The sequence below is a fragment of the Onychomys torridus genome, chromosome 13 (assembly GCF_903995425.1).
Source record: "Onychomys torridus chromosome 13, mOncTor1.1, whole genome shotgun sequence".
Lineage (NCBI taxonomy): Eukaryota > Metazoa > Chordata > Mammalia > Rodentia > Cricetidae > Onychomys > Onychomys torridus.
Window position 1 is genome coordinate 39,891,405 of NC_050455.1, and position 24,242 is coordinate 39,915,646.

The following is a 24,242-nucleotide window of genomic DNA, read 5'->3' on the forward strand; positions in this document are numbered from 1 at the left end:
TTAACAATTATGAGAGTTTAAAAGAAGGCCTAAAATATTTGGTTAAAGGAAATAAAAAGAGAAAACATTTGGAGTTAAGGATCTGAAAAATTTTTCAGAATTACAAGTGAAGTTCTAGGCTAGAACTTTTTGAATTGAGACAAAAACTTTGTTATCTACAAAGTACACTCTCAAGAACTTCACGATGAAGTAAGAAAAACAAATCACAAAAAACACGAAATGTTTTACGTGAGCTTATGATTTTATGTTGTGCCTCATTTGGCTGTCCTCAACATGTTTGGGAGGCTATCTTAGTTATGGTGCCTACTGCTGTGAAGAGACACCATGACCATGGCAGCTCTTATAAGGAAACATTTAATTTGGTCTGTCTTACAGTTCAGAGGTTTAATCCATTGTCATCCTGGTAGGAAACATGGTGGCACTCAGGCAAACATGGCGCTTGAGAGGTAGCAGAGAGTTCTACATTCCAATCTGCAGGTACCAAAGAGAAAGAGACACTGGGCCTGGCTTGCGCAACTGAGACCTCAAAGCCACCCCCAGTGACACACTTCCTCCAATAAATCCATATGTATTTCAACAAGGTCACACCTCCTAATAGTTCCATCCTTATGGGCTTATGGGGGCCATTTTCATTCAAACCCCAAGGTCTAAGAAAAGACAGTCATCTTATTAAATGCCCAGCCATTTTCCAAAATGTTGAGATCATTTTTCAGCATAGACGTGACGCTTTGTAGCTTTCTAAATGCTAACCAGATGTGAAGTTTCAACTTTTTCATTTTAAAATATTTGTCATATTTTTGCAGCTGAATTCTACCTTTGGTGGTGATAGCAAAGCCAAGAAAAAATAATGTATTAGGTTCTAGGCTTATGAGATTTTATATATATATATATATATTCAAACAGTTGGTACCTTGTGTCATGGCCACTATCTCTAAATTTATTGACTGAAATGTTCAGGTAGCATTGAAGTTACCAGTTCAAGATCAGTCAGGGCTTCCTGTAAAGCGTCAAAGAAGGTGAGAAAAGAATAGCCTTATGTGTGTTTTGCTTCCGGTTGCTCTTCAACACAATTACCTTGTCCTTTCCACCAGGTGGTTGACCAGATTGATACCCTGACTTCTGACCTACAGCTGGAGGATGAGATGACTGACAGCTCCAAGACAGACACTCTGAACAGCAGCTCCAGCGGCACAACGGCGTCCAGCATAGAGAAGCTCAAAGTGCAGGCCAATGCCCCCCTCATTAAACCTCCAGCACACCCATCCGCTATCCTCACGGTTCTGAGAAAGCCAAATCCTCCACCACCTCCTCCAAGGCTCACACCTGTAAGGTGTGAAGAGCCTCCTAGAGCGGCGCCGACTGTCAATCCTGTGAAGACCAACGGCACCCTTCTACGGAACGGCGGCTTACCGGGTAGACACAACAAAATTCCAAATGGAGACATCTGTTGCATACCCAATAGTAACTTGGACAAGGCCCCAGTGCAGTCTCTGATGCCCAGACCTGAGAAGGACAGGAGTCCCCAAGTAGGGCCTCCTCGGGAACGAGTACGGTTCAGTGAAAAAGTACAATACCATGGCTATTGTCCTGACTGTGAGACCAGGTATAACGCAAAGAACAGGGAGGTCCAAATGCACAGTGAACCAGTCCATCCGCCTGGAAAGATCCCTCACCAAGGCCCTCCCTTCCCTCCTCCACCTCATCTCCCCACTTTCCCATTAGAAAATGGGGGACTGGGAATAAGCCACAGTAACAGCTTTCCCCCTCCCACACCTGCAGCTGTAACTCCTCCCACTGCACCAAAACCACAGAAGACTATCTTGAGAAAATCCACCACTACCACAGTGTGATGTCTGCCATTTAAGAAAACATTTTGTTTGTTTTTAATTTTCTATATGATAAACATAAAATGATAAGTAATGAGCACTTTCTACTCAAGCAATAAAAAGCCCAAATATATTAATCTGCATTCGACAAAGTGGCATAAAAATCACCTGGTAAGTATGCAGAGTGATGCTTCTGTCCTGGATGTACATTGTTTTACATGTTCCATCATCAGAAACTGCCGAATAATGAGAAAGTATGAATGCATTTTATTTTTTGCAATTGACCTATGACAGACTGTGACCTTCAGATTCCAAGAATTTTGATTTATTATAAGGGTTGGGATATCAAATATTCTGATTTGTTGATAAAGCCAGGGCAATTCATTTCATTCATGCCTAACTCATCTATGCATTGATGATGTCATAATTCTCCCTTTGATCTAATGTTTTTTAATAAGAATTTTAATACCGAAGGACTATTTTATTATTTTTCTAAAGATGTTTGTCAATAATTTTGCATCATGAAATGCTGAGGACAATACCAAAAAGTTTATTTTCTATACTATACAATTATGAATCATGTGTTCAAATATAATGTGTAATAAAATATTTTGAGCTTTGGAAACATGTCAATAAATAATAGTAAATAATGAGAAGGCCTAATGTTCTGAGGATTAAAATGAAGTAGAGGCTCCTTTAACCCCATGTTATCATTCACTGAAATGGGAAGAAAGTCCCAAGAGTTTGGACAAGATGACACTGAGTGGATATCAGAATTTCTAGACTAACTATCATAACTCATTTGGTAAGTACATCCTTCCAACGGTTTCATATTATACACCTCCATTATGGTACTTCTAGAACCATCTGCTGAAAGCCTTGGATGTTGTCAAGCCTTTTTTCAGGACACATTGTAGATAAGAACATTGAAAGTTTGGAATTGTTGCCTTCTGCCCATCTGAGCTAGCTCAATGTTCCTGAAAAGACACACTTTTATAGGAGGGACTGTGGAGGTGTCTCTGGTCACAGGGTGTGTTCAGCAATGGCCTGTCCCCCTTTCTCTTCTGAGTTAAGGTTGTCAGGGGTTTTAATTTCCCATAGAAGAATATTTTCCTTCTACCATCAAATACAAGTCTTTTTCCTCAGTAGTATTTGCCAACTCAAGAAACTTACAAACTAATGGGTCAGTCAGTTCCCAGCTGCACTGATTCGGAGTAATGAGATGTTTTGCTTTGGAGCTAAAACTTAGTTACCTCCCCTAAAATCATTGTGAGGGAATGTGCCAAGGGGTAGGGGAAGGTCCTTTAAGAGGTAACAGCGGCAAGCAACATGTTGATGGGAATAATTACTTTGGAAAGTCTAATGACCTTTTCAAATATTTGCCTTTTAATTTTAAAACTTCAACTTTTACTGCTACAGAGAGGCAGCTTTATGATTTAGAATACCCTTTAAAGAGCTTTCTATTGAAATATGACAATGTATTTTTGGGAAGAATATAGAAAGAAAATAGTCTTTATTATTGAAATGAATGAATGAATGAACAAAATAGATGAGGAACAGAGAATGTCCTGTTACAAATTTGCTAGAATGCTATTTTATCTTTTTGTGTTGTACATGAGGGGGATGTAAGCTTAATAATCCGATACTTTGGAAAGATATGAAACAAAAAATGAGGAAAGACAGTGATCGGATATTTATTAACTGTATGATCAGTGTATTTAATAGATACCACCAAGGTAAATAAATAATTGAATTGTTGAATACTAAATAATGTGTTTTTAGCTTTTTACTCTATCATTGTCTTGAAATAAAAATTATTATAGTTATATCACAATTTTATATCTAATATATTATTGTCTTTTATACTCCAAACTAGTGTTATATCCTGAACTTCATTTTCTTCCTTTAGTCCATCTTTCCTTTTCAACCAGTTACTAAGATCTAATGATCACCATATGGATTCAGATTTTGATCCATGTCGATGTCTGGGAACCATGTTGTATCTCAAGGTATCACAAATAATTCACAGAACAGAAAAATATATTTTTGTAGTAAAGCAAATTGAGTAAGCTGAATCACTGAAATTATTTGAATAAGGATGTTGGCTTATATCCATAGGAAGAAATCCTAGAGATCTGTAACACAAATTGCTCAACATTCTTATTAAAAACAAAACAAAACAAAACAAAACAAAAACCAAACAAACAAACAAAAAAACCCAGAGCCAGATATCAGGGTGAAAGCTGAAAGATCAGAGAAGCAGAGCAACCAGCCACTAGTTTACCTCTACGAAATCCTCAGCCTAAAGAGAGTGAGTTCCTGTCTCCTCATGCCTTTTATACCTTTCTATGCTCAGACATCATTTCCAGGGATTAAAGGCATGTGTGCTTTCCAGTACTGGGATTAAAGGCATGTGCCACCACTGCCTGCTCCATTTCCAGTGTGGCCTTGAACTCAGAGTGATCCAGATGGATCTCTGCCTCCCCAGTGATAGGATTAAAGCTGTGTGCCACCATTGTCTGGCCTCTATGTCTAATCTAGTGGCTGGCTCTATCCTCTAATTCCCAAGCAAGTTTATTAGGATACACAATATATCACTACAGAGATCCAAATCTCTCTCTCTTCTTCAAGATATAGGCAAATTTTCCCCATAAAAGACCAACTCTTTCTGTTTAATTGGTGACTACATCTGTTTCTAATTCAAAGTATTTATAGAAAAATATTTACCTAGAAAGTTGAGTCAAATTTCAACTAAAAATATCATGTTCATTGATTTGTAATATAGGTATATAGAATATATACTATATATTTTATACATATACATATATAATTTTATGTAAATAATTTATTTATTAGCCAACATAAACAGTAAAGTATAAACCATCAAGACTTTTGTGTATTTTAAATCCATTTTTTTTTTCAGTTTTTTTTTAACATAGAATATACTGTACCAATGTGATTTTTACAGAATTGATAATTTTACCACACTTACTGGAACCTGTACTTTGAACCCATAGAAACCTGTAAACCATGTAACAAAATTAACATAGAGCATCATAATATTTCCCTGGAGACATATAATTAAAACATAACTAATGGCAGAGCAGTTTTTGTAACCAGCCAACATTGCTCGCAAAAATGAAAAGTTGAAGTGCACACTCTGCTTACTATGGAGCAGAGCATTAGGAAATATAATAATCATTCCTCTTTCTAAAATGAAACACATAGACGGAAACACTTTATTTCCTCAGAAGCAGCTACTCGTTAGGACATGCATTTGTGAACTTTTATTTACACTAAGTTTACCATAGAGTTCATGCCCATGCTCTGTTGAAAGGTGTGATTCCTGCTGAGTGTGACAGGGCAGACAATGCCTATGACAACATCTCTTCGTGGTGGAGTGCCAAAATATATTTCCATAGACATTGTAGTTGTTAACTAAAGAAGAGTGAGAACTGTATACTTTTTCAGTATAGACACATAACTTCAAATTATAAAGGCTATTATATTTAATAATAACAAGAAATTAGAAAAAATTTTACCTCCCAATATTTTTAACAATTTTATGAAGGACTCAGCCTATGATTTTTAGATTTTTTTCTTTCTTTTTATGGAACATGATTTCACTGTGTAGCTTTGGTTGTTCTGGAACTTGCTCTGTAGACCAGACTGGCCTCGAACTCACAGAGATGTCTCTGCCTGCCTCTGCCTCCCAACTGCTGGGATTAAAGGCATGCACCACCATGCCCAGCTAGATCGTTCTTAAGCTAAGTAAAATATTTTCAGAAAAATACAAAAATATACAAAACTTTAGAATTCTCCCCTCCCCAATTTGTTATCATTTTCATATATTTCCTCATTAATTTATTAATGCTGAGGAGAAATGCATTTGTTCACAAATGTGGTTTAACTGACCTAGGAAAAGCACTTAGATTTGAAACTTCTCTGCTGTTGTTCATAGAGTAAAGCAAAAGACAGTTTTTTTGTGGTTTTCTATCAGTATTTGCTTTTAGCATGATCAAGGCATCACCTATGGAGAGTATGACACTATTCAAAACCTTTTATCTATAGAGTTCAATTATGTCTATTGTTGAAATTATTAAGGCCACTCCATGTAGTTAAAAGGGAAGTTTATTTAGTGGCGTAACTTACAAATGAAGGGATAGGTAGGTTGCAAGGTCTGGGAAAGGTATGACACAGTCCAGTGGTGTTCTCTGGAGAACTCTGATGGTCTACTTCCAGCGTCCAGGGTCCAGGAACCAAGAGAGCCCCCGCATCCAGAACTCAGGTCTTCAGCATCCTCTCTCAGCCCTGCCTTGTAGGCATGACAGTTATCAAAGCCTCAGTAGGGGTTGGAACTTCCAGGTCAACGCTGGAATGGCTACTCACTACATACATCTCCTTTTTCTGATGTTCTGTGAGAAAATTCTGGGTAGTTACATTCTTAATTGCACGTAATCAAGTCAGGAGCCATTTCTTGCCTGGATATATTTCTAGACTATATATGGCTGAGACTCATAATGATCCTGAAACTTCTGGGGTTTTTTTTTTTTGCTCTTTTTATTCTTTCCGGGTAACACATTTTCCTGTAATGTACAACTAAAACTGGAGCAAAAGATTGCACTGCAATTTACTTCACTAAAATACTGATGATTTCTAAGTGAGGAAATGATTTATGAGCAACAGAGTTTTTAAAAAGTCATATCACATAATTAGGTAAAGTGCTGGGGCTATGACAATTACTGGGCATTATCATAAAATCACATGGAATTTTCTGGGTCAATATGTAGCTGTGGCACTATAATTAAGTTTTCAGAGTAAACATTTCAGAATTTTAGAGTCATCCAACTTTGATGATTCTGAAATAATGACAGGCGTGATGCAACTATTAAGGCACATGGCTGTGTGGAACATATATTGCAGTTATCTTCACTTTCATGAAACAGTGATTATGTGGGTGGTGTTCCATTTGGAGCACTTAAATTCATCTTTCCTATCTCTTATGAGAGGAGTATTTTTTTTTTCTGGGCATTTTTAGGTTGACATGACTCCTCATGCCTTTTCATCCCCAAACATCAACATTTAATTGTGTTCTCCATAGCCCTGAACTCTGCACAACTTTTCTTTATTCTGAATAGTTATTTTGATGCTTCGAAATAGTTACCTAATGTTGTTTTGACATTCTTAATGTGTTTGAGCTTACAGGATATAAAAGGGGATTTCAGACAATTTAGCCACCATCTAAATGGAATGAGTCCCTGAATAATGTAAGCCTCATTTTCTCATGTATAATAACATCAGCTTCACCTGTCAGCTCTCTCCCTAAATTCAAACACTGTTATTATGAGTCCTTCTCCCAAGAAGGTCTGATTCCATAGCATTCATGCTGTTGACCCTAGGTGTGTCACTTTATTCGATAGTGTTTCCTTTGTGAATTTCATCTATTTAACACTGACCCTGAGAACTAAAATAGCACTGGTTCACAATGGGACCTTTAAGGAATCAGTGTGATACAACCTCTCTAATGAGAGTTGACATTCTTTTGTTATTAGACAATGGATGCAATTTCCTTCAATCTTAAAAATATAACTGTCAATTCTCATAACATCAAAGGGGGCTTTGGATCAGATAAATTAAATGTTGTGTGTGTAGAGTGGGGGTACAAGTTTATGACAGCAAAATATATGATACCAAACACTTTAAGGAAGCTTACTTTCTCCTGAAATACTCTTCAAAATGCTTTGTATGTATTATTTTGCATTTATCACATCATTTTTTTTTCTCCATAACATCTTGAAACTTCAGACATTTGTGTTATCTAAATTTTACAACTGAGCAAAGTATGATATTGGAAACCCAGTGCCTGAGATCTTAGAGTCTTTCATGGCAAAATGATAAAATGGAAAGGCAAGCACATGTCCTCCACAACTCACTTTCATTACTACCTCCAGAAGTAAAGCACTGACCAAGTATTATTTACAAAGAATCTGTTGAAACCAAATTAACTGTTCTCTAGAATTTGCATGAAAAGTTGTTTCTTGATATGTAGTGAGAAAAAACAGTCTATTTCTGTGTTAGTCAAGAGTACCTACGTCTCCATTCTATCAAAGCAAATAACTCCAGTGTCTGTGCCTTCCTATGCCCATGGCACCCATTGAAAAAATAAGCTGCAAAGATCCAAATTCATCTTCTAGGACAGCAACCGCCGAAGTAGGTGGAACTGAAGACAGTATGTCAGGTTTGCATGCGTCATTACTAACACTAGTCATGTGAACCCATCATGCTTACTACCGTTTCCAAAGATTGATGGGTTTGTAGTGTTTAAAACCTCATAATTTTAACAATGGTCAAATATTCTCCTCCTTTTTGTATTATGTCATGTTGCTTACATTTCAGCACAATTAAGATGTTTTGTTATTTTAATAATAGATAAGAGAAAATAAATATACCTGACAACAGCCATATTAAAAACTCTGTAAGGGAAAGGAACAGTGTGTGTGTGTGTGTGTGTGTGTGTGTGTGTGTGTGTGTGTGCATGTGCGTGTGTGTGTGTGTGTGTGTGTGTGTGTGTGTGTGTGTGTGTGTGTGTGTGTGTGTGATAGAGAGAGAGAGAAAGGAAGAGAGAGAGAGAGAGATGAGATATTTGTACTTTATTTTAACCTCTAAGTACATTATTAATCTGCAGCTACTCATCCCCCTAAATTACTTTATGTAAACATTTCAGAATTGCTTACTAAATTTTCCTTGAACAAAACCCCTTTGAAAGAGCATTAGTCATTTTAGCCCAGAAACCTAGTACTTACTGCATAGCCTAGATTGACCTTGAACTTACATCAGTCCTCCTGCTTCAGCCTCCTGAGCGCTGGGATAATATGAGCCAGCTTAAAATGTATACATAAAGAATTGTTGAGTACAGTAGGCTACTATATACATAACTTTACTCCAAAAGATGCATAAACCTGGTTTGACCACAGATACTCATAAAATAGGGAAACATGCAATCCTATTCCAGAAATACGTGCCTGGACAAATACATTGTGACGTTTGTATGTTTAATATGATTCAGATGGAGAATATATTATTATAAAACATCAAATTGAAACCAGATTGTCGAGATTTTAGTCACATCTTTTCTCAACACCTAAGAGTGTTTTAAATCAAATCATTTAACCAGATCTGAGGCCTGCTCATAAATGAAGGTACACAAGTCTGGGGATATAGCTCATTGGTGCTTTCCCACCATACCTAGGACTCATGGTACCATCCTGAGTAATAAACCCCCAGGGAAACACATAAATAAATAAAATGGAAACCATGGCGCTACTTTTGAATATTAACCTGGCTGTGTCCATCTAATCCTGTATTATAAGGCAAAGAGAGTGATGGCCTCAGAAGGAAGCTGTAATTGCATCCACACATCCTAAAGTACAAGCTTCAGCAACTTCATTGGCTGTAGATGTAACCGTCTTGTTAAATAAGAAATACACAACCAATTGCAGAGTTAAAAACCATGAGGTCAGAGCAAGAGCAGAAAACCTTACCCTTCACTGCTTCTGCTGTCCTTCCTCTCAGCAAGAGACCTACTTCTGTGTGTCCTGTCTATTTATAGACTTTCTGTTCTGTTTTCTCATTGGTTGTAAACCCAGCCACATGACCTCCTCATCACTGCCTGTTTGTACAGACCTCCAGGTCTTCTAAGGTTGGTACTGAGATTAAAGGTGTGTGTCTGCCATGTTGGCTGTGTCCTTGAATCCACAGAGATCTACCTAGCTCTGCCTCCCAAGTGCTGGGATTAAAGGCGTGTACCACTACCACCCAGCTTCTGCTCTGGCTTGCTCTGACCTCAAGGCAACTTTATTAACATACAAATAAAATCACATTTCAATATAAATAAAATATCACTATAATTTGCCATTTGGTGTTGAAATAAAAAACTGATGAAACAGCTTCAAGGTTGAACAAGGCTGGAAACTTCAGGGCTCTTGAATACACAGAATCTCCAAATTACTCTTTCTCTGCATGTGTGAAAAACATCTCCTGAACAGTTGAGTTTGTTTATTTGTTTGTTTGTTGAAGGAATAGGTTTTGAAGGAGTCTTATAAATAGGTTTTGAAAGGGGCCTTAAGCATGCTAAAGGGTTCTAACCCTGAGTGACACCCCTGTCACATCCCAAGTTTTGATAGCACCCTCTAGATGAGAGCAAACTAGACCATGCATGGCATCATAGCTAACCACTATCTACTGCAACGCTGCAGTTTTTCAAACAGTGTTATGTCAAGTTGCATGAAATGAAAGCCCTTGTCCTGGTAGAAGTGAGATGTGTGCACCACTCACCTCAAACACACCTTCTATTTTATTTACTTACACAGCTCCTATTCTTTCCAGCTTTAGTCTCTCTTGTGGTCACAGCACAGAAGCAATCAATGCCTATTCCCTTGCTTTACGTATCCCTCCCCAATGCCTTGGCTCTGCACTTGTTCCCTGTGTTACATCCTTTCTTAATGATATTTCTTAGATTGCAAATACTTAAAAATCATTCATCCATATGCCTTAGCAATTTCCCCTGTATTCTTCATCTGAATGTACCACCTGCTAGCATGTTGATATTAGGCCCTAATTATTTAATGTGTATAAAAGCACTTTAGCAGGTGTAAGACAACAAATAAAACCTAAGCCTTGTCATTAATCTTGTGTTACTTGTCAAATTACTCATGTTCCTTGCTGATCTAGTAAATGTATTTGTATTTACTAAGGTAAATGCTAATGACATTTTATCTCACTTATGAAATGGTTATTCTACTGAAATACTTTCCTAGTTGCCATTATTACTAAGTAACCCTAATTATTTTCTTCAAATATTGACAGATCTTATATACAGGTCTAATTTTTACTTTATTACATTTTGTGAAATAGCCAGTCAGAAAACAAACATGATGGAAATCTGAGGAGAAGGCAACAATAACACACATTGTAGCTGGTTTAACAAGAGTGCCTTGGTTTTGAGTGCTTATGATAATATGCAATACAAGCATTGGTTAAGCCATTTAGTATGGAACTTTCAAAGTAACTAAAGCCTAATGCCAGAAGGTATCTATATATCTTCTGAAAACATTTGTTCAAATAAGAGGTTAACCCATAGAATGGTTATTTATAAGACACAGTCTATGTTTTTGTTAAAAGAATAATTTATTGGTGATGTATATAAATCTGACATGATATAAAGTGTTAGTTTGTTTGGTCATAGTTCCTAATAAAAGTGAACAAGTATTCCTGTGACAGATCTTTCATAATGCATGGGAAGAGTGCCAAAATAGGCCACAATGTTATCTCATACTGTGATGATCATCAACTAGGATTATTTCCTCCTAATTCAAATCACCCTTCATGAAAAAGAGAGAGTATTTCCAACTTAAACTTATGTTGCAGTTTTTCAACTTCAGAGTTGTATCACATGATGGCTTTACTTTGCTTAATATCTAAAATACATAAAAGAACTCCTTTTTGTGGCTTGCTGCTGTTACTCTGTAGATCAGGCTGGCCTCTAGCTTGCAGCTCTCCAAATCTCTGCTTCCCCAGTACTAGGATATCAGGAATACCCCAACCAGCATGCCTGCCCTAGAATGGTCTTGTAGTAAATTAACTGATCATCCCCATTTCACATTTAAGCTTCATTTGGCCTCTCCATCCTCCTCATTCCATGTATCCATGTCATTTTAATTCTTGCTGAGTTTTTCTTTGTAAAGTCACAATATAACTAACTCACTAAGATGACTCTTTAATCCTTTCTCTTCTGACCATTACCTTTGCCACCTGCCTACTCTCTGACCTCTTGACCATGTGTCTGCTCCATTCTGTCAACCCCAGAGAGAGAAATTTTTCTTTCATCATTTAATCATAATATCGAAATGTTTATGGGTTTAGGATTGTCTGATCTTTAAAATTCTTCACTCAGTTTGCTAGGTCTAACAAAAACCTTTCCAGGGCAATTTTTTGTTTGTTTGAGAATTTCACACTTGCATACAATGTGTTTTAGTGAAGTCTACCCACCATTCCCTGTCTTCCAGTTTCTTCTCTATCCCCAATTCTATGTGCTCTTAAAAAACAAAGAAACAAACAAAAACAAAAACCACAATCCGAAGCCAAACCCAAACAAAATACTCACTGAGTCCACTTAATGATGTAAGTATATGTGTGGGTGACATATATGGATACCCTTTTAGGGGCCACATCCTTAAAAATAACTGATTCTCACTGTCCCAGCAGTCACCAATTATCAATAATGTCTAAGATAGAGTTAGGACTTCCTGTTCTTCTCTATCCTCCATGATGGAATTTCTTTTTTTGGCTTGATTTATGCATGTTTTGAACCTGCTGTCACAACGTCTGTGAGTTAACATGTACACCTTCCCTGTTGCATCCTGAAAATATTGTTTGCTGCATTCAGCCACTGCCTCTTGTTCTTGTAATATTTCCACCCCTCTTCCATACTGATCCTGGAGCTTTGGAGAGAGGAGTGCAATCCAAATGTCTGCTTAGGGCTGAAAACTCTGCAGTCTCTTCATGCAGGTTCTCTAATCACCAAATTCTGCAAAAAGGAACCTCTATAATGATTGCTAGGAGATGCACGCATATGTGGGTATAATGATTAGTCATCAGTAGTCAGTTTAATAGTATGTCCACTTAGCAAAGTAATTGTAGTAGGCTTTTCCTTGAAGGTCTTACCTACCTGGCCACAGATTCTTTGCCCTGTTCACAGTGCCAAGTCTTGTAGAGCTGCCCTTAAATTCAATCCAAAAGTGATTGTTTATTTCCATAATGCTCATGTCACAGTTACACCAGTGGACATATCTTGCTAGGCCAGACATTACTTTAATTGGAAGGATTCACACCTTGGTAAGATTGATGATGACTTTTCTCCTCTGGTAGTGTACATTGCACCATTCAGAATGATGAAAGCCAACTGACAGGGGTGTTCCTGGTCAGAAACAACTTGATTTCTCTATATGCTATGACTCAAGTATATGGCTTCTTTGTCAAGATTTAACCAGGTTCTGGAAAGCAAGCGAGAGCAATAGCAACAGCTTGTAATATCTGAGTAGAGTCTGGGAACCCAATGATGAATATATCCAAAAAAGTAACCTTTTCCTGGCATTGGGCTTTCTGTTTGAGACCTTGTAATGTTTAGGAGGGATAATATTCCCTTAAACTTCTTTTAAACTCTTTTTATTTGTATATATGTATTTTTTAAAGCTTTGTATTGATATGTTTCATATGGCTTTTTCAAAGGTCTTTGATGTTATTTATTCCTCTAATACACAGTATGGAGTATCCCTAAAAGTCTAGAAACAGATCTACTATATGACCCAGCTATATCATCACTCTTGGGCACATCCTCAAAGTATTCTACACACTACAAGAGAGATGCTTGCATATACAGATTTATGGCAGCTCTGTTCACAATAGTGAGGAATTGTAAACAGCCTACATTTTCATCAAATGATGACTCAATAATGAAAATGTGGTACACTTTCACACCTGGATATTATTCAGCTGTTAAAAAACAAAATTATAAAATCTGTGGATAAGTGGATGGGACTAGGAATAGTTATTACTGAGTAAGGTAACCCAGACTCAGTAAAACAAATGTCAAATGTTGCACATTCTCCCTCATATGTCGATGCTAGCTTCAAACCCTTAGATATGTGTATCTAAATAGGAGTGCCATAAAAGTCAGTAAACCAGTGAAAATCATGGATGGGGAGGCTCTCACGAAAAGGCTTATGGAACCCAAGTGATATGAAATGGGAAATGTGACATATTAGAACAAAAGGGCTTAAGTGCACTGAGCAATACTGATATTGTTCCACTGGGGAGTTCAATTACTCTGTCTTTTGTCGTACCTTACTCATTTCCCATTGTGGCATCTTCCTTTGCCATGTGACCCCAGCAAAACAAAAAAAAAAAAATGATGCTTTTAATCTATAGATCCTGCTCTGTGTAATTTCAACACTGATCTTAATATTTTACTCACTTAAAAACAACAGAAAAGCAATGGTTATAGAAATGAATATGTAAAAGGCAAAATTTCACCCACACCAGAAGAGTAAACAGAGCCCTTTTATAGAAAGGGGCTGCATAGATTGCTCAGGAGTTAAGAGCACCGGCTGCTCTTCCAGAGGACCCAGGTTCAATTCCCAGTGCCCACATGCAGTTCACAGACAACTGTGACTTCAGTACCAAGAGATTAGTGCCCTCTTCTGGCCTCCATCTGTAACAGTCATGCACATGGTATACAGACACACATGCAGGCAAAACACTCATGTTCATAAAATAATAAATAAATAAATAAATATATATATATATATATATATATATATATATATATATATATATATATTTTAAAAGTATCTATGGAAAAATTTTGTTTGTTTAGAATTTTTTTCTTCATCTGGTGAGATGGTGAACTAGTTTCCTTCTCTGTTGTCATGATAAATACTCTGACAAAATCATGGTAGGAGATAAAGGTTTATGTGAGCTCACAATTCCAGGTTAGAGTCCATCATAGCTGAGAAGGTATAGTGATAGGAGATTGGGTTCGCTAGTCAGCTAGTCATGTCATATTCATAGTTAGGGCAGCGAAAAATAAATTAACATAAGCATGCATGCATGTTCTTGATCAGCTCAACTTCTACATTTAAAAAAAATTATTTGTCATTTTATACATTCATACGATGTGTTTATATCATGTATTTCCTGTCCTGAGAATGATGCCACCCACAGTGGGTAAGTCTTCCCACCTTGATTAACATAATTAAGATAATCCCACAATATATGTCACAGGGCCACCAGTTGTACACAATTCCTCCTTTAGATTCTTTCCCCCAGATGATTCTATATTATGTCAAGCCAACAAACCTAACCATCACAATAGGCAAAGATGCATGCCTCCAAGCCAGGGGACTTTCCATAGCTCTATCAGGACCACAACATTGAAAACAAAACAAACAAACACAAAACCTGACTCTTTCAAATTGTCCTCTGACTACCATATAAGTGCCATGACCAACACATGTGATGTGTTTGTGGATGGAAATGCAGGCATATGCTTGCGTGCACACAAACATACACACACCAATAACTAAAGATTTAAAAAAAAATCTTCTCTTGCTAGTGATATTAATAAAGACCATATCTATTACAAAGAGTTAGAGTTCTGGGAAGAATGATTAGATCCAATACTTACAGTTAATAGGTTGTAATTTGACCTTTGCATAGGCTAAATAAACTTGTACAAATTTGTGTCCTAAGATGTTACATTTCTTATTTGATATGAAACATAACTCCTTAAACTTAAAATCAGTAGCACAGATGGCATAATTGCTACAGACTGATGAGTTAGCAACAAAATCTTTCTAAAGAAAGAAAAATCAAAATTTGAGTTGATAATGTACAGTGTATTCATATATACAGAAAGTGCTTAACAATACAAAAAGCAGTTATAATAATCATTTAAAATGAAATATCAGGAAAAAACATAAAATTTATGTGGGATCAGGCATATAGTAGATAGCTACAATTAGCCATTCTTTACATAATGCATATATATCCCAAAATACATTAGCTATAGCTGTCAATTTAAAAGATAAATAAAAGCTGCCAACATGGCTTAGCAGTCAAAAGTGCATAATGATCTTGTAGAGAACCACATTCCTTTCCCAGCACCCATGTAGGTTAATTCACAATTGCCTCTCACTCCTACTCCAGAGGATCTGACAACTCTTCTACCCTCCAGAGGTTCCTTCATTCTCTTGTGCATACCTCCACACAGACACATGCATAAATACAAAGCTAAATCTTTTTAATTAGCAAAACATATTGTAATAAATAATTGCTAAAATGATATACAAACAAGTAACAATGGACCGAGAGAGTTGTATTTCTATACTTAGGCATAAGTTCATAATAATTAAAGAACAAAGAACCATGAGTGTGAGATGAAGCACAGCAGGTATATGGGAGGAGTTGAGGGATAAAAGGGAAGGGGGAGATGATGTGATAAAACTTGGATTAAAAATATATTTTCAAATTGAAAAATGTACTGAAAGTTGTCCTTAACACGTTGTAGAAAGAGGAAGATGTTGACTCTAAGTCTGGGGTTTGACCATATGTTTACCACTGAGATTTACAATAAAAACATTCTTCATTTCTTTTAAAATATTGAGTTTTGTTTTTTTTTTTACTCTACTTTGACTGAACTAATGTAGATTTCCAAGGGATGAGTTTAGCTGATAGGAAAGATTATTGAGACAGACGGCTACATAAATGAAGCTTTCAGTTAGGGTTATATTTATCAATTTTCATTGCATGCATTTGAGACCTGTCTCAGCCACAGCTCCATCTAAATCTCTATGGTAATGATGATGGAACCAGAAGCAATACTCTCAGTGTCAGATTCAAGCATAATATAAAATATGTAAATACAATTTAAAACTGGAATTGTACCAATGGTATTCTTAAATCATGTTAAATACATCCACTTACTGGAATAAACCACACAAAACTATATGAGTTTTCTCCTTTCTAAGAAAAAAAATTGTGTTGTTTTTGCACAGTTATAATCAGCATTTTTATCATGTTCAGCTTCTAAACCTAGTGACCGTAAGCCTTATGTTTTGTTTCCTATACAGTACAAATCATGTTCTCCAGGGAACTGAATCCAGGACCTTCTTTCTCTTATTATTTTCAATGAATCACATTGACGAGGATTTAGCAACTACTTTGATGTATATATTTGCTGACCGAATTCATAGAATGAGCAATCAGGTGTAAAGTGATCGCCATTTCCTGTTCTCATGTCTTTTTCTTTACTTTATTTAATGTATTGTTCCTTGCAATGTTTAAGGAGACTAAGTATAATTTTGAAAGACTTTTGTGTTTTAGACTTCTTGCATGAAATCTTTCCTATTAATAGTTTAAAGGTGTGACATTTATCTAGCTTGAAGTTATAAAGGTTAGTTCTCTTACATTTCCTAATCCATGCAATAAAAGGGAAGTTTGTTTTGGATTTCTGGTAAGCCAAGGTAGATACAAATAGTGGCTGATGGCTTGATACACAGTAATCCTTTAAAGAACAGGGAGATGGGATTGGATTTCGTGATACTACCTACAGCTATTTGAGGTCTTTTCTAAAATGAGTTGGGTTTCCTTGATGCAGCAGAGCTTAGAGAAGCAAATAAAACTGTGTGTTTTTCTTTATCAGCTGTCATAATTTAAACACAGAAACCAACTAATATGCAAAGCATTTCTCTTAAGAGGACACAGGGTCCTAGAGTCTTTTCTGTACTCCATAGAATACAGCTTCATACAGAAACAAAATAAGCATTGAAGGCAGTGGGAAAAGATAAGGCCACTGTTTGACTCAGAAGGTATTGCTGTGGGGAGTAGAATTCCTCAGCAATGTTGGATATTAGAAATACACAGTAATGGAAGAGCTCATTGCTTCTGGGTGTAGGGAAACAGACACCAGTAGTCATTTGAAAGATACAGTGTAGTGGGTAGCCATCCCAGCATTGGCCTGGAAGTTCCAAACCCCATTGAGGCTTCGGTAAAGGTCACACTCACAAGGTGGGGCTGAGGGAGGAAACAGAAGACCCAGGATTGAGAGGAGAGGTCTCTCTTGGTTCTGGGACGCTGGACGCAGGAGGTAGACCAAGCAGAGTTCTCCAGAGAACACTGCCGGACTGCGCCATACCTGCCAGGCCCATAGAGCCGGGCAGTGGTGGTACACGCCTTTAATCCCAGCACTCAGGAGGCAGAGCCAGGTGGATCTCTGAGTTTGAGGCCAGCCTGGGCTACAAAGTGAGTTCCAGGAAAAGGCGCAAAGCTACACAGAGAAACCCTGTCTTGAAAAACCAAAAAAAAAAAAAAAAAAAAAGAAAGAAAAGGGGAAATGCTGTGGATATCACTCTGTATAAATAAAATGCTGTTTGGCCAGTGGCCAGGCAGGAAGTATAAGCGGGACAAGAGAGAAGAGAATTCTGGGAAGTGGAAGGCTAGGGGAGAGACACTGCCAGCTGCTGCCATGAGAAGCAACATGTAAAGACACCGGTAAGCCACAAGCCATGTGGCAAAGTATAGACTAACAGAAATGGGTTAATTTAAGATAGAAGAAGTAGATAACAAGAAGCCTGCCAAGGCCGTACAGTTTGTAAGCAATATAAGTTTCTGTATGCTTTCTTGGTTGGGTCTGGGTGACCGTGCGACTGGCGGGTGAGAGTGCTTTGTCCTGACTGTGGGCCAGGCAGGAAAACACTAACTACAATACAGGGTTTGTATGAAAATTATGCTAATTGGATTAAAAAAGAACATGATTTTATTTTCCATATAAAAAGATCTACAAAACAGAAAAATCTGAAAATGCTGCACATTTTATGGGAGATACCAGAGATTCTATATTCAAGAATAGTTTATCTCTCTTATTTACCTCATTTCTTTATTTTCCTATACCAATGTGGTTCTCATTCCTGCCTAAACATCTGATGGACTTAGCCCCATTACAAACCAATTAAATCATATTATATTTAATTGGGCCTGGGCATCAATATGTCTAAAATTCATCAGATGATACTAGTATGTGAACAGCTTATGTGCAATACTCAGAGATTAGTGACTATGATATGATTCTATCCTAAATGTAATAGCATAAAACCAGCATACTCAAATACTGTTGTTACATCATTTCATTTTGTGTACAAGACACAAAATTGATGTAGGAATTTATGTTTTCAAATGTTGAAGTGTTGACTAAATCCTTTTTTACTTAATGCTGAATAAATTCCCAAGTTAAAAAAATAAAGAATAAATAACCTCTAGGTATGACTGTAATACTCTGATTTCTGGCTCAGTTTTGATTCCCAAAATCTGAAAGTAAAACTTAATATTAAGTTATTATCAAGAGCAAAAGTTGAATTATGTGATTTTAAGAAATATTGTCTAGGTATCAAAAATATGCTCTGTCATTTCTAATTCTAAACAATTTTGTTCTAATTGTATGAAAATCCATGAACATTTATGGTTTTGCTATTTTTTTTTTTTTTTAAAGAAAGATGCCCTTCTGCATCCCTGACTAACCTGGAACTTATCAGGTAGACCAGGATAGCTGGGAACTTGTAGTCATTTTCTTGCCTATGCCTCTAAGTGTAAGAATTACAGGCATGTACCACCACACCTTGTAGCAGGAAGTTACCTGTGTCCCGCCGGGCCTGTGGTCAGGACAAATCTCTCCCATTCACATTCCCGAAGTAAACACACAGCGGCTTATATTAATTATAACTGCTCAGCCATTAGCTCAAGCTTATCACTGACTAGCTGTTACACTTAAATTAACCCATAATTTTTACCTATGTTTAGCAACGTGGCTTTGTACCTTTTTTCAGTTCTGACTTGACATCTTGCTTCCTCTATGTCTGGCTGGTGACTCCTGAATCAGCCTTCCTTTTCCCAGAATTCTTCTTGTCTGCTTATGTTGCCTACATGTCCTGCCTGGCTACTGGCCAATCAGCATTTTATTTATCAACCAATCAGAGCAACATACATTCACAGGATACAGAACAACATTCCACAGCACTTCTCCTTTTCTGTCTAATCAAAAAGGCAGGTTTTAACTTTAATGTAGTAAAATTACATATAATAGAACAGTTATCAAGCAAGAAATAGTTACAATATCTAATCTACTTTTATTTGGCAAAATTAAAGAAAATATTCTATCTATCCTATTACTGTGAGTCTAAAGTTTCATATCTAATTTATCTTTTATCATTACCAAGGAAAATTATAACTATTTAGTCTTCAACTACATCAAAGACCTCAGAAAGATACAATATTACCTAATAAACAGGATATGCATTGTAAGCAACTTTCAAAATTCTGGAAATGACAGAGACAGCTGCCTGCCTGGACAGTCATCTAAAGTTCCTCTGCATCTTTGGGGCATTCATCTTCAGCCTATAGGCTTAGAGTCTCTCAGTCATTTCTCTCTGTGTCCTATAAATGTCTGGCAGTTTCTTCTGCGAAGCAGGAACCTGAAGGATGATTTTGTCTTGGTTTGGCAAATTCAGTGGTCATTTTTCCATGGGTCTTGCATGTCCAGTTGATACAGCATTTTGTCAAGCAGTCCAGGCAAGAACAGACTCTTGCATAAATGGCCAGTTCTGCCAAGAAGAAGATAAACTCCATATGGAGTGTCTTCAACGCCCATCCTCCTCTCTGAAGTAAATTGGTGCTGCCAGTAGCAGACAGACGTGTTTCATTATCAAGAAAGTTTAAATTTTTAAAACATTTTGAATGCCATATTCTGTAAGTCTTTGAAGTGTTTGACAATTACCTACCTAATTGAAGTATACCTAAAATCTTAACTAACATGACTATAAATTTGATTATCCTAGATGACTATTAATCTGTATTTCTTATTTATCCATTACAATTTAAATGAGTTATATAAACATAGTATCTTAAACAAGAGTAGAAATATATATACAGTATAAAAATTAACTTTAAATTTGTAATAGACTAAAAGCTATGGCAATGTAAAAACATTTATCCTATATTTCTATCATTTCCCCCTTTCTTCTTTTAGAAAGAGATTGATTATGACCAATAACAATTTGTACCCAACCACCTAAGCAAAGACAAACATCTAAAATCCAGGGCATAGTGTTCTAGGCTATTTTGTGCTGATAGGGGGGTACTGCCAATCTTATGTTGATCCTGAGAAAATTCAGAATTATGGTCAAGTCCTGAGAAGATCTATTATAACCTTTGTTGATAGATACCATCTATTAAGGCTCAGGAGGTCTGGCTTGATCAAATCTGATCCATCTTAACCTACAACAAATCCTTAGTCTTTTGCCTCTTGTGGAAACAAAAGCATAGCATCCTTTACAAAGCAACATATCCTTAGATCCAAATTTTGAAGCCAAGATACCTTTAAAATATACATATTTGTTTAACTCAGCAGCCTTTATAATTAAATGTCTTTCTGCAATTAAAAATCCCAATGACAGTATAATCCAGACTGTCTGTGTGATTTCCATCTTTATGTGACTTATTTTTTATATTACTTTTACTTTCTCTTTAAAGACTTTATTTTTTAAACTTTTATTTCTGTATATAACTGCATATATTTTTCTCTCTTTTAAGGTTACATACATTTTTACACACACTGTAAACAGTTTAGAGTTTTATTTTATCTGAATCTGTCTTATTGTGAATCTATTGCTTTAAATTCTAGAGTGGCTAGGACAAAAGATGCAGCCTTGGCTTTTGATGACACCCACCTCAGCTTTCCAACATAGAGGAGCTACATTTATTGCCAGCTCTGGGGGAACCATGCTCATGATTGAACCTGTGAAGCAATGGATCTATGCTTCCATCCAGCATTGTGTAGCCCAAAAACCTTTTCTTTTTTTCCTTTCAATTTTTTTTGTCTGTACTAGCAAAAGCTATATCCACCACACACCATGCTGTGTGGCTTGCAGACACCACTGTGTACAGTAGCAGGAATCAGCCATGCTGCACTTAAGCCTGTACACTATGAACCTGCTATACTGTAGCTCATAGCTTGCCTGAGACACAACTAGGAAGCTGTTTTTTGTTTTAGCTCTGTTTTAGAATCTCTTATTAAGTTCTCTCAAGTTTTAGGTTGAAACTTTTGGCACCACATCTTGGCGCTATTTGTAGTTGGAAGGTTTCCTGTGTCCTGGCCAGCTGGCAGTCAGGACAAATCTCTCCCACTCACATTCCTCAAGTAAGCACACAGAGGCTTATGTTAATTATGGACTGTATGGCCATTAGCACAGGCTTATTTCTGACTAGCTCATACACTTAAATTAACCCATAATTCTTATCTATGTTTAGCCATGTGGCTCAGTACCTTTTCTTAGTACAGCATTCTTATCTTGCTTCCTCTGTGTCTGACTGACTGGTGACTCCTGAGTCAGCCTTCCTCTTCCCAGAATTCTCCTTGTCTGCTAATCTCACCTATACTTCCTGTCTGGCTACTGGGAGATCAGCATTTTATTTATCAACCAATCAGAGCAACACATATTCACAGCATAAAGAACAACATTCCACAGCAACACCTGTCATTGTTAATGGATTCACTAACTTTTACTAATGCTGTAGCTAAAATATCAAATATAATATCTTGACATTGTTATAGATCTGACATTCTGCATGACCTCCTGAGATTAAATAGTCCTTCAGCAGTGATGAGTATTTATAGTAAGTTTATATATCTTAGAATGTTTTTATGTGCCCCAAAAATGAACTATCTCCCCATCTTTTTTTTATTTTTTTACTCTAAGGTAGATTTTTTTTTCTGTGTAGGAAAAATGTTACATTCTTCTTGGCATTTTCTAAATGACATTTTCTACTAATTATGCTCTTTTGTGATTGCTTGATTTTCCACACTGCCGTTAACAAACTTCAAACTTTTCCTTGTTCTTTATTTTTTTATGCTCTAGTGCAGTCAAGGTCACATCTTGATAATCATGAGAAAGAAACCACAAAGAACATGATGATCACTTAGAATATTCAAATTATATATTGAACACAAAAATAACTATATACTATGAACAATTCACAATGCTCTCTTCTGTCACTGTGATAATTATTTTCCTGACTTGCTTTTCCATTGCTAAAGGTGGAATACAGCTTATTCCAGATAAGCACTTAGCATCATACTATTTCCTTAGCATATAATTAATCTCCTTCTTACCAACAAGATACTTCCAGATAGTAAATGTGTTGCAGCTGGAACAGGATAATGTGGATTGATAAAGCAACATAGCACATCATAATTTAAAAATATATTTTCCAAAAGATGCCTGTGTCCCATGGATTACTTACTGCAGAACAGAGGGTGTCACCTTAGGAAAAGGCTCCTCAGATGAAATTTACATTCTCCTTTCACCACTCTCCTTTAGCCGTTATGGAGGAAAGTTTAGAGAAATGTACTCTAATTAAAATGGGCATAAAAATGCAGCCAACTGCCCTTACAAAGGATCCCAGCAAGGATAAAAAGGGAAGACATTACTTTTATATTCATGATGTGGAAAGGACAATCCCTTGCATTTTATCCTTTTGTACTCAGAGACCCATATGTCCTGGGATTTTTGGTTAAACTACAGAGAACACTTAGACTACTATGAGGTGTAAGATTTTATATTCGATTGCTTTCAGGAAATGGCATTTCCATGCCCCCTGATGTAATGACCTTCAGAAAGTCTTACTTCACAATTTCATTGCTTTCAGGAGGAAATCTGCAGTTTTGCTTTGGGAACACTGTCTGTGTACTGTCTGTGTGGGGTATGTGCTGGTGACTATGCATTGAAGACTGTGGACTTCAGGAGTCTGGCCAGGATGTGCCTGTGAAAGTGCCAGCATAGCTATGGAGTGGTGTGTGGACCACTCAAGACAGCTTAGCAGATACCAGAATCAGAATTTGCTATCATGTTCCTTGCTTCTGTCTGTCCTTAAAATATACAGCCAAACAATAAGCAAAGTATACAGGATTTTATAAAATGCCACACCAGACCACAATACCTGATAATTGAAAAGAGACACAGCATTATTAGGGCTGGGGACACAGAAAAGAAGGGCGTGCTTTGCAAGGGGAGTGAAGAAACGGTCAGTTTTCCTAAGAAATCAGTGTATGCTGAGCTGAGCATTTGCTATGTTAACATTACTGTTCATGGTGACCTTTCTCAAGGAATGCTTTGAACTCGCTGAAGGAGACTTTATATGTGTTTTAAGGCATAGGGAAATATTATTTCAGTAACGAAGAAATATTAAACTCATCTCTGCTGAAGTAAAAGGCCAGAGGCTTCTGAGCTTCTAGGCAAGCTGATGGAAAGGATCCTAGGAGAAGTCAATCGCTATGCTTAGGCCATCTTTGTTTACTAACTGCTTAGTCGTCTTTAGGCTCCTAAGTTATGGAGAAACTGAGAAATGAGCACAAATTACATTTGGGGAAAAAAATGACAGAAACAAACAAACAAAAACAAAACACTGTTCCCTAAGGTGAGAAAGGAAATATGCATCTGAGGACCAGAAATTTACAGCCAAAGATTGTGAAAATGTACAAGAAAGGTGGATCTGGGCCAAATGTGGAAGAAGTTCATGTAATATGTAAGAGTTGAAAGGAATGCTAATGTCCTGTTGATCACCCTAATGTAGACTGTCATTCCTTTTACCACTTCCTAAGAAGCTTAGCCTGGACCATTTAAGGTAGCTTACCCTACTTTCCCCAGCAATCGAAGGGTAGAGTCAGAATTTAAATTCTCATCTGGTGCAAAGCCCATACCTTTCCCACTGAACTTCAGTTAAAAAAAAAAAAACAAAACAGAAAAGAACAGA

General features: G+C 36.8%; 1 protein-coding gene across 3 annotated transcripts in view; it reads left to right on the forward strand.

The window, feature by feature from the left end:
- Prr16 (proline rich 16) overlaps positions 1-24,242 on the forward strand; it is a 279,853-nt gene that overhangs the window by 163,654 nt on the left and 91,957 nt on the right. For 2 of the 3 annotated variants that reach the window (XR_004946408.1, XR_004946409.1), the window contains exon 2: positions 1,092-1,997. Coding sequence is in view for 1 of the 3 variants with exons in the window: in XM_036204866.1 (XP_036060759.1) it covers positions 1,092-1,850 (759 nt within the window). In the remaining 2 variants the exon portion in view is untranslated. Of the gene's footprint in view, positions 1-1,091; positions 3,591-24,242 lie in introns of those variants that run through there. The other variant, XM_036204866.1, reaches the window with a different exon arrangement.